Consider the following 12518-nt stretch of genomic DNA (forward strand, 5'->3'; position numbering starts at 1 on the left):
AAAAATCCTCAGGATCAGCTGGGAGGACCGACGCACCAACACCAGCGTCCTGGAGGAGGCTGGCTTGCCCACCATCACTGCCACGATAGCCCAAAACCAACTCAGATGGACTGGCCATGTAGTTCGCATGCCTGACTCTCGCCTCCCAAAACAAGTCCTTTATTTCCAGCTTGTTGAAGGGAAACGGGCCCCGGGAGGTCAAAAGAAGAGATTTAAGGATAACATCAAGGCAAACCTGACAAAGTGTCGCATAGGCCTTAAGTCTTGGGAAGTCAAGGCAACAGACAGGACGATGTGGAGAAACCTTGTCCGTGAGGGTGCCGCGCAATATAATGACGACCTCCGCCATGCTGCACAAGACAAGCGCAGACTAAGAAAGGAGAGAGCATCCACCAAACAGGCCCAACCCAAACCCACCACCACTACATTCCCTTGTCCACATTGCCCCAGAATAATCGGGTCCAGAATCGGCCTCCACGCCCACCTGAAGACCCACAAGGACCAGGAAGGAGGACAGTCATACTCGACCACGAGTGACCGCCGATGATGATATATTTGTACCATGAATTGATCAACGTGGACCCCGACTTAAACAAGTTCAACAACTTATTCGGGTGTTGCCACTTAGTGGTCAATTGTACGGAATATGTACTGTACTGTGCAATCTACTAATTAAAGTTTCAATCAATCAATCAAAACCAATGTGTTTTTTTGTGGGTTTAGTTTGCAGTGATGTAGAATTACATAATACTGACATATTTTTGTTATATTTTTACCATCAAATTTCTTGAGTAAATAGAAAAGAAACAGCTTTTAACATATATATATATATATATATATATATATATATATATATATATATATATATATATATATATATATATATATATATATATGTGTGTGTGTGTATATATATATATATATATATATATATATGTATATATATATATATATATATATATATATATATATATATATATATATATATATATGTGTGTGTATGTGTATATATATATGTGTGTATAAATATATGTGTGTGTATATATATATATATATATATATATATACATATATATATATATATATATATATATATACATATATATATACATATATATATATATATATATATATATATATATATATATATGTGTGTGTGTGTGTGTGTGTGTGTATATATATATATATATATATATATATATATATATATATATATACACATGTGTGTGTATGTATGTGTGTGTCTGTGTCTAATGGAAAAACGGTGCAAGTTAATTTCATATTTTGTTATCAAAATACGGGTTATTTGGTCTGACGCATGCGCACTGGAACATACATATGACGTCACCGTATAATCTCGCGAGATGTGCCGACCAGCGAGGCTGCCGAGATGTCAGATGACTAGATGACTATCGCTGGTATTTGTAAACGAAACTCGCCAGCGCGCTAACATGTCTCGGAATAATAAACAATTTAGAGACCTTTCTGTTTTCTATGTCACTATGTAAGCCATACGGTGACGGTGTATTCTTACTTCACATTTTCACTTTCATTCGAACGAGGGGATACGAGTCTTCTGAGAAGGTAAAACGAGGTCTTTTCGCAGGATTAGCGTCGCCGCGTTCGCACGGTTTTCACTTTTGTTTTCACACTAACAAAACTGGTGGTTTCTCATCAGAATCAATTCCGATGAGAAATATTCATGTGAATGTCACTAATCGGCTGTCGATGTGCATTAATGCCACTTTGATACGTAAACTGGTAGGCTAGCTAGCAGCGTCTGCTAACCGATAACATTCTCTGAAAAAAAGGGATGTTTTAAAACTAAGCGAATGTTTAAGTTAAAGTACCAATGGTTGTCACACACACACTAGGTGTGGTGAAATGTGTCCTCTGCATTTGACCCATCCCCTTGTTCACCCCCTGGGAGGTGAGGGGAGCAGTGAGCAGCAGCGGTGGCCGTGCCCGGGAATAATTTTTGGTGATTTAACCCCCAATTCCAACCCTTGATGCTGAGTGCCAAGCAGGGAGGTGATGGCTCCCGGTTTTATAGTCTTTGGGGTTTGAACTCACAACCTACCCATCTCAGGGCGGACACTCTAACCACTAGGCCACATTTGAATAAACTAGAAGAGGCAATTCCTGAAGGAATTGCGTGTGAATGCTCCAATGAAGTGGAATGCTGACGGAATGTAGTATGAATGTAAGAATAGTTTGAATGTTGGAATGGTTTGAATAGGTTGAAAAAAGTGAGAATTGTGCAACTTGGAATAGGTCCCATTCACTTCAATTGGAACTTCCTGGAATTTTTGGGGATTTTTGGGAAAAGCAGGATTTTTTAAAAAATGATTAGGAGCGTGAATGAGCTGAATTGGTTGGTGTTGGAATTGTTTAAGTCGGGCAAGAAATGTTGACGTGGTAAATGGTATTAGAGAATTTCGGAAAAATCTGGAATTTTTTTAACTTGGAAAAAGAGTAGTTTGAATTTCCAGAATGGTGGAATGTGTTAAAGAATTTGGGAATTGTGGAACTTTGAAGAATGTCCCATTCATTTCAATGGGAATTTCCCCAAAAATAGGGAAAGTGGGAATTTTTTTTGAAAATGGTCAAAAACTTGAATGGTCGGAATGAGCTGAATTGGTTGGTGTTGGAATTGTTTAAATCGGACAAGAAATGTTGACGTGGTAAATGGTATTAGGGAATTTCGGGAAAATCTGGACATTTTTGGAATAAGGGTCGTTTGAATTTCCAGAATGGTGGAATGTGTTGAAGGTGGAATGGGTTGAAGAATGTGGGAATTGTGGAACTTTGAAGAATCTCCCATTCATTTCAATGGGAACTTCCTGGATTTTGGGGAAAAGCGGGATTTAAAAAAAAAAATGATTAGGAGCGTGAATGTCCTGAATGGGCTGAATTGGTTGGTGTTGGAATTGTTTAAATCGGGCAATAAATGTTGACGTGGTAAATAGGGCTGCAACTAACGATTAATTTGATAATCGATTAATCGGTCGATTATTACTTCGATTAATCGGTCGATTATTACTTCGATTAATCGGTTAATAAACAGATACAAGAGACAAACTACATTTCTACCCCTTCCGGTATTTTATTGAAAAAAAACAGCATACTGGCACTAGGGATGTCCCGATCCAGGTTTTTGCACTTCCGATCCGATACCGATATTGTTTTTGCATTTCCGATCCGATACCGATACTGACCGATACCGATACTGGCCTATCCGAGCATGTATTAAAGTTTAAAGTTATTTAGCCTACTTAGTTGTCAGAATCATGTTGAAAAGGGTTTTAGTACTCTTGATAACAACTAGCCAGCTGAATTAGGGGAGTTTGAATAATACACAATGGTTGGTAACAAGAAACTGACCTGTTTATTCAAGGATAAACACAAAATAGACAAAATTATACATGACAAACAGAAATGGCATCATTGAACTAGGGCTGGGTGACATGGCCTTTTTTTAATATTGCGATATTTTAAGGCCATATTGCGATACACAATATATATCTCGATATTTTGCCTTAGCCTTGAATGAACACTTGATGCATATAATCACAGCAGTATGATGATTCTATGTGTTTTGATTGATTGATTGAGACTTTTATTAGTAGGTTGCACAGTGAAGTACATATTCCGTACAATTGACCACTAAATGGTAACACCCCAATAAGTTTTTCAACTTGTTTAAGACGGGGTCCACTTAAATTGATTCATGATACAGATATATACTATTTTGATGGTGTGGAGTCTGGACGTGTGGCACCGAATGGAGATAAGCGTCTCGACAGACGTCACAATATTTGAACAATGATGACGAAAACTGTTGTCTCTGTCGTGTCCGTGTGTCGAAAATTGTTATGCGCTTATTTTTTTATTTGATTTTGTGCGTGGCATAGATTTGCCGTGCGCAGAGGACGCTTGAGCAGGCGCGCACCTTAGCAGCTGCGCTAGCATCACAGCTAACGTTAGCCATGCCGCTACCTCGCTCTCTGCTGGGAGAGGACGTATACGTATGTGCAGAGGTGGGTAGTAACGCGCTACATTTACTCCGTTACATCTACTTGAGTAACTTTTGGGATAAATTGTACTTCTAAGAGTAGTTTTAATGCAACATACTTTTACTTTTACTTAAGTATATTTATAGAGAAGGAACGCTACTTTTACTCCGCTACTTTTATCTACATTCAGCTCGCTACTCGCTACTAATTTTTATCGATCTGTTAATGCACGCTTTGTTTGTTTTGGTCTGTCAGACAGACCTTCAAAGTGCCTGCCTTACTGGTGACGTTTCACTTCGTTCCACCAATCAGATGCAGTCACTGGTGACGTTGGACCAATCAAACAGAGTCAGGTGGTCACATGACCTGACTTAAACAAGTGGAAAAACTTATTGGGGTGTTACCATTTAGTGGTCAATTGTACGGAATATGTACTGTACTGTGCAATCTACTAATAAAAGTTCCAATCAATCAATCAAAAGTGTGAAGGAAAAAAGATACTTGTTTTATTTCAACCGTACCGTCAAAAGCCTCAAGACTGACCGCACATGAGGACGTTCCTGTCTTCACAATAAAAGTGCCGCTCCATCGCGCCTGCGCTTTCAAAACAAGAGTCTCCGAAAGCCAGCGTAAACAAGCTAGCAAGCTACGGAGTTTGACGCCAATATATTTCTTGTAAAGTGTATAAAAACGAATATGGAAGCTGGACAAATAGGATGCCAAAAACCCACCACTTTCATGTGGTATTAGACAGAAAGGAGGAACTTTTCTTCTCCTCCATTTGAAAACGTGGACGTTATAATCACAACTGTCTGATTACAATCAACGCAAGTCATCAGAATCAGGTAATACACCAACTTATATTCTAGTCTTCATTAAAGAAAGGAATCTATATGTTAAACATGCATGTATATTCATTAAAACACCTTTAACATGTAAACAAAAACAGCAAAATAAATACTTATAAATTATATACTGTATATATCAATGTATATGTATGTATGTATGTATATATATATATATGTATGTATATATATTAATGTATATATATATATATATATATATATATATATATATATATGATATGAGTGTGTATGTTACTCATCAGTTACTCAGTACTTGAGTAGTTTTTTCACAACATACTTTTTACTTTTACTCAAGTAAATATTTGGGTGACTACTCCTTACTTTTACTTGAGTAATAAATCTCTAAAGTAACAGTACTCTTACTTGAGTACAATTTCTGGCTACTCTACCCACCTCTGCGTATGTGACGTATGACGTGACAGTATGTGACATGTGTAAGAAGGTGCGCTCGCTGTCTGCGAGAGGGAGACACAGGAAAGAGTGAGAAGAGCCTGTCGTGTAATGCCAGCAGCTAAAAGCAACAGCGTGAGAATTGTGGATGTGTTGAAGGTGTGCTGGAAAATGCGGAACGGAAATTACGGAGCAGCAGAAAAGTGGAATGTATTATTTAAATAGGTGCGTTGGAAAACACGGACCGGGGTTTTTTTTTTAAACTGGATCTGGATCGGCATTTTCCCATGCCTTGCCGATACGCAATTTTTGGCAAATATCGGCAGCCGATCCGATCCAAATATCGGATCGGGACATCCCTAACTGGCACCATACTTATTTTGATTATTGTTTCTCAGCTGTTTGTACATGTTGCAGTTTATAAATAAAGGTTTGTTAAAAAAATAAAAATTTAAAAATGTTTTTTAAAAATTGCCTCTGCGCATAGCATAGCATAGATCCAACGAATTGATGACTAAATTAATCGGCAATTATTTTTATAATCGATTTTAATCGATTAGTTGTTGCAGCCCTAGTGGTAAATGTTATTAGGTAATTTCGGGAAAATCTGGAATTGTTTTGAACTTGGAATAGGGTAGTTTGAATTTCCAGAATGGTGGAATGGGTTGAAGAATGTGGGAATTGTGGAACTTTGAAGAATCTCCCATTCATTTCAATGGAAACTTCCTGGATTTTTGGGAAAAGCGGGATTTTTAAAAAAATTATTAGGAGCGTGAATGTCCTGAATGAGCTGAATTGGTTGGTGTTGGAATTAATTAAATCTGGCAAGAAATGTTGACGTGGTAAATGTTGTTAGGTAATTTCGGGAAAATCTGGAATTTTTTTGAACTTGGAAAAAGGGTAGTTTGATTTTCCAGAAAGGTGGAATGTGTTGAAGAATGTGGAGATTGTGGAACTTTGAAGAATGTCCCATTCATTTCAATTAGAATTTCCCAAAAAATAGGGAAAGCGGGAATTTTTTGGAAAATGGTCAAAAACTTGAATGGTCCTGAATTTTTCAAATCGGTTGAGAAATGTTGAAGTAGTAACATGTTGAATTGAGAAATGTTATTACGGAATTTCGGGAAAAACGGGAATTTTTCCAGTTCAAAAAACAACTTTGTTTTTTGTCCTGATTAAGAGGAATGTTTTGACGGTGGAAGGGTTGAAATGCGTTGAAGAATGTGGAAGGAGTAGTCGCCAGAAAAAAGGGTGGAAATGGTGGAAGTTTGAAAAATGGCCAATTCGTTTTGAATGGGAAAAATGTCCCGGAAAACCTGGAATTCTGGGAATTTTTGGAATTTGTCAAGGGAAAGCCCGCGATTCCCGAATAGGCTGAACAGTTTGAAGTTGGAACGGTTTGAATCGGGTGAACAATGTGGAAGGTAGATCGCGCCAAAATCTGTAGAAGAAGAATAAGTTGAATAATAATAAATAGATGCATTTTGGTGTAGAAAACCATATGTGTGAATGTTTTGGAGCATTCACACAATTAGCTTAACATTTTTTTATATATCTACTTTGAGCGAGTATATCGCTAAAGCTTACTGTTGTGTTTGTTGACCCCAGTAAATTTCGTATATTAGTATTTTACATAAAAAACAGGTTTACATCATAATATACAGGTTTGTAAATTTTTTGTATTCATAACACTCTAAGGTAGTGGTTCTCAAACTCTAAGGTAGTGGTTCTCAAACGTTTTCCAAGTACCACTTTTGGAGCATTCACACAATTAGCTTAACATTTTTTTATATATCTACTTTGAGCGAGTATATCGCTAAAGCTTACTGTTGTGTTTGTTGACCCCAGTAAATTTCGTATATTAGTATTTTACATAAAAAACGGGTTTACATCATAATATACAGGTTTGTAAATTTTTTGTATTCATAACACTCTAAGGTAGTGGTTCTCAAACGTTTTCCAAGTACCACTTAAAAAAAAACATAGCTCTCCATGCACCACCATAATGACCAAAATTAAAATACAGTAGCATAGTAGGCCTAAGTATTCATTAAAAACAAGGGTGAGGTTTCATTTAATATTTTCTGCCACTGTAACGTGAAACACGGTTTGAATATAGGAAAATAAAACAGTGTACTTAAATCAAGGGATTCTGTGGCGTACCATTATTTATAGGCGCAACTCAGTTCGACAATCACTACTCTAAGGCACAGGTGTCAAACATTTAATATGGGCCGTGAAAGCCTGTAAACAGCATATGTGAATAAAGTACTTCATCTTTATGCATACGTATCTTATATATATCTTATATATAATAGTGCAACAAATATAATATCATATAGTCTATTTGTTTTATTCATTTTGTAAATCATTTAATATCTGCCCAACTTTTTAAAGCAAGTTACCCATCAAATTGTACACTGTAAAAATGACACAATATTTTACAGTAAACTTCTGGTGACTGAGCTGTCAAATTCTTTCTGTAAATTTAGGGTACTTTTTACAGCATAATACTGTTAATGGAAAAACAGTACCACTTTTTTACAGAAACATTCTGGGAACGGAGCTGCCGTTTTTCCATTTGCAGGAATATACTGTAAAAACAACAGTCGTAGATTTTAGGGTAATAAAAAATTGGCAGCTTGTTTGTTGGAAATTTACAGTAAAAACAGTGCCATATACAGTAATATTCTGTAAATCAGGGGTTCTTTACCTTTTTGACCTCAGGACCCAACTTTTTCACTACAAATATTAACACAGAATTAGTAATCTTACTCTAGATTCTAATAGTATTTAAAAATCATATCTAACCTACGTAGATATGATTAAACAGTTAAACAGGTAAACCTTGTCAAATGAAATCAAAACACGTGTTAATCACAAATATTATTATCAAGGCTTTGGTCAGACTGATTACAAAAAATTAAAATTAATCAAACATACTGTAAAAGAAGGCACTCAAAAAACGATGAGGAATAAATGTACTTACAAATATGTTGTGAAAAAAATATATATGTTTTTTTCTTAACTGTCAGTAAAATTAATGTGCAAATGAAAATACAGCTTCACCACTGAAGTTATAATTTTTGCACTTAAAAAACTTTTATGACTTTAGCTGCAGACTTCTTCTGTTTGATATTGTCACTACTGCCACATGTGGTGGAAAAGTGTATTACAACTGAGGACCACATCTGAGAAACAGATATTATCGGCGTCCCTCTGAAATCAGATGCCTTTTTTTTTTACAGCAGCCGTAAAAACTGTAATTGAATGTTTAAGCAAATGTGTAATAATTTCAGGCAAATCTTTATCCATTTACTAGATTATTCCCTGGTACTGTTCGAGTGGCCTTGTGAGGGCAGCCATAACTGCCATGTGGCCCTCAATAAAAACATGTTTGACATCCCTGCTCTAAGGTGTCGTTTCATGTTTGTCTTAAAGCAGAAAAGAAACAACCGTAAGATACAACATAGTAAAAGCATTTGAACTATGGAGGTATGACACTCAAAAATGCAGATTGTAACTAAGGCTGCAGCTAACGATTATTTTTCTATTGATTAATCTATAGATTATTTTTTTCGATTAATCGGTTAATCTATAGATTATTTTTTTCGATTAATCTATAGATTATTTTTCCTTTTACCGATTATTTTTTTATTTAAAATGAAGATGAAAAAATAAATGTTGGCCAGTTTTTTCAAAAGGCATGACTTTTATTTACAAAAAAAAAAGTATGGCCACTCAGTCAACATTGACAACAACATGACAAAATATTCTGTAACAATGTAAACATTTAAAACTTTTAACATTTAACAAAATTAAAAGTAGCTTATTTGCTTTTTAATGTGCAAATATAAAAGTAAACATCCAGTGCAAATCTTAATATTCTGCAATAGTATAAGCATTTCTAAAGTAAAAGTATTGGTTATTTTGCTTTAAAATGTGCAAAAATAAAGATAAACATCCAATACAAAAAAGTGCAAAACGAAATATTCTGTAACAGTGTAAACATTTCAACAAAAGTAAAAGTATTGCTTATTTTGCTTAATAACACAACAATGATAGTATGATTAAAGTGAAAGTTAATTGTTCGTTTGTACATAGTATATGTAACTGTTAATGTTGTAAAAGGTATTTGCACAACTAATTAACGTTAGCGTTAAAGAGGAGCGCGTCTTTGTAAACACTGAACAGGCACGCCAAACGCGCCTCTCAGAGCGAAACAGTGTTTTAGTCTATGAATTTACAACGCAGATACAAATGACACATTCATGATTTTGTGTAATGATGACAACGTATACTCACGCGGACGATTGACTAGTTGATGGTGATGGCAAGAACGCTGTCGGGTGTTTTCTTTTCAAATGTTCGTTCATAGCCGTTGTGCTGCTATGATAGGCCATTTCCGCTCGACACAGTGTGCATACAACAACTGTCAAGTGTTTTGCTTTTTTCGCTGTGCTTATCCCACACTTGAAGGGATGTACCAATGCTGAATGTGGCTTCTGGATTTCACTCAAAAGACCAGACCGTAGTTACTTTTTCCTTTTATTTTCCTTAAGTTTGCAACAGTTTTTCCAACGAAGAAACAGCTTCTTTTTTCTTCTTTAGTCTTTTTAGCAGTCTTTAGCAGTGTTAATAGACTTTAGTTTCTTTAGCTGTCATTAGCTGGCATTAGCTGTCTTTAGTAGCCTTTAGTAGCCTTTAGCTTCTTTAGTAGGTGAAAAACCTTTAAGGACAAAACACCACAAGATTAACATGCTGTAAAAAATCAATCAATTATCAATCCCATCATTTACAATTATTAATTAGGCTATCAAACTCTTAACCATTAAACAAGTGCAAGAAAATGGACACATCTTTTCCCTTTAAGTTAAAACAGATTTTAAATAAATTGTCTCAACATAAATGCACCAAGATACATATAAAATACATTTAACACCAGAAACACAATAGATAAATGCAACAGAAAACCCAATATGCAAATACATAAATACCTAACCAATTAACCACCTATTTAGATACATATTTAAAATCCATATTCAATATAAATATATTATTAATTTAGCAGTGAAACACTCAATCTTAAACGCTGTCTACTGGTAGAAAAATGCCCCTTTTTCTATGCCCTCAACAGCAGCCAATGATCCAACACAGTTAAATCCAACACTTTAGATTGAGCGACTTCACCCTCCTGATGAAGCAAACTGCTCCAACATTTATCAAACTAAGCAAAGAATATCAACACTAAACAACAGTTACATAACACACTGTGTGTATTTAGCCTCCAGACTAAGCACGCTACATGCACACAACCCCGCCCCCCAATCTCACCAGCGCAACAAGTGCGCCACACCCATGAAGAGAAATATTAAATCTTACATACTTTTGGCACAACTCTGGGTTTTCTGTAATGAACTAAACCTTTTTCCACTCTGCGCTGGCGTCTTTTGTACACCTTGATTTGACAAAGCTGTCTAATTACCGGGCTCGCGCACCAGCAGATGAGACAGGAGCGCGCCGCGTTATACCTGCGCGTGAACGTAAACTGATCGGCTCTGATTTTATAAGCCGACTGGCCGAAATAATGCCGAATTATATACATTTCCTGGGGTTGCCTAGGTGAATAGGGATGCGGATGTGCTCTAAGATAAAATATAATTTTATTAAGTGGGGTTTGGCTGGTTGCTAAACAGCCACGGTTGCGAGCTCGCGCGTTAGCTGACGAGACAGCTGTTCACCGCTACAACATTATTAGGCCGTTTATTGAAATACTCCCACACTTTTGACGACTTTTGGCGTGCTTTTTTTCCCTCGCTCGCACCGCTCGTATCATCTGCTTTGCGCTCCACCATGACGGCAGTGTGACGTAAATATGCGACGCGTCGAAGCATAAAAATGGCGTCGACGTATTCACGTAACCGATGACGTCGACGCGTCGTTTCAGCCTTAATTGTAACCATTGGAATCATTTCAGTAGTTTGAAAATATGTCAATTATCTTGTATTCTGCCTTTTTTTATGCTGTTTTGCAAGACCCGTGTCATGTGACTTGAAACTTGACACCTCATTGGCTGGTTCTGAGTCAGGATCTTAATTTACCGGAAGTGAGTGGTTGCTTTTTGAAGCAGCACATGTTTTGACAATACATTCTTTTTACATTGCATTTTTATAGTTATTTTTTTTACACTGAATTTTTTTTACTCCGAATTGTTATACACTGAATTTTTTTACACTGATTTTTTTTATACACTGAATTTTTTTACACCACATTTTTATAGTTATTTTTTTTTACACTGAATTGTTATTCACTGAATTTTTTTTACACCAAATTTTGATAGTTTTTTTTACACAGAATTTTTTTTACACTGAATTGTTATACACTGATTTTTTTTTACACTGAATTGTTATACACTGATTTTCTTTTTACACTGAATTTAGCTCCGGCACCGCCGCGACCCCGAAAGGGACAAGCGGTAGAAAATGAATGGATGGATGGAATTTATTTTACACTGAATTGTTATACACTGATTTTTTTACACTGATTTTTTATACACTGAATTTTTTTACACCGCATTTTTATAGTTATTTTTTTACACCAAATTTTTATAGTTATTTTTTTACACTGATTTTTTTTTTACATTAAATTGTTATACACTGATTTTTTTTTATATTGATGCTTTGTTTACACTGCTTTTTTATGCGCTGTCTTTATACACTGATTTTTTTTACACTGCATTTTTATGCAATGTATTATAAAACAATTAAATTAAATTTTAAAAATAATTTGATGTAACAAAAATTCAGTTCACAAAATGCAGTGTCAAAAAAAGCTTCTGTAATAAAGAGCCACATTAACCTCCGTAGTGTGATGTCAGTTACAATACCAAAATGCATGGTGTCTAGGGACCGTCCTCAGTGTACTTAGTTTTAATTTAATTTTGTCTCTCTGACAGGTTTCCATAGCATTCATAAGCAGTTTTAAAGTTTATTTTGTTAATCTCCCTACATGATAAAATATCTGTCACGAGGTGTTAAACAATGTTTCTCCCCCTCAGGAGGAAAAAACATGCTAGCCACAGTAACTGCTGTGGTTAGCAATGGCAGCGCCACGTCCTCGCCGCTGGAGAACACCTCTGCATTCCCTACCTGGATTCCCGAATCTGAAGCCAACATCAGCAAGCCTCATAGATGTCTCCAAGTTCTGTATGAGGATGTTGGTAACTCCAGGTAATGGCAGCTGAAAC

General features: G+C 35.9%; 1 protein-coding gene across 4 annotated transcripts in view; it reads left to right on the forward strand.

Annotated features, from left to right (window-relative positions):
• The window catches only part of tpra1 (transmembrane protein, adipocyte asscociated 1), a 51672-nt gene that overhangs the window by 9643 nt on the left and 29511 nt on the right, over nt 1-12518 (forward strand). The window contains exons 1-2 of one of the 4 annotated variants that reach the window (XM_061984705.1): nt 1380-1584; nt 12330-12501. In XM_061984705.1, the coding sequence (XP_061840689.1) occupies nt 12341-12501 (161 nt within the window). In that variant the 5' untranslated portion in view covers nt 1380-1584; nt 12330-12340. Of the gene's footprint in view, nt 1-1379; nt 1585-11251; nt 11379-12329; nt 12502-12518 lie in introns of those variants that run through there. The other 3 variants (XM_061984706.1, XM_061984707.2, XM_061984704.1) reach the window with 3 other exon arrangements.

This window comes from Nerophis lumbriciformis, linkage group LG23 (assembly GCF_033978685.3).
Source record: "Nerophis lumbriciformis linkage group LG23, RoL_Nlum_v2.1, whole genome shotgun sequence".
In the NCBI taxonomy this organism is placed as follows: domain Eukaryota; kingdom Metazoa; phylum Chordata; class Actinopteri; order Syngnathiformes; family Syngnathidae; genus Nerophis; species Nerophis lumbriciformis.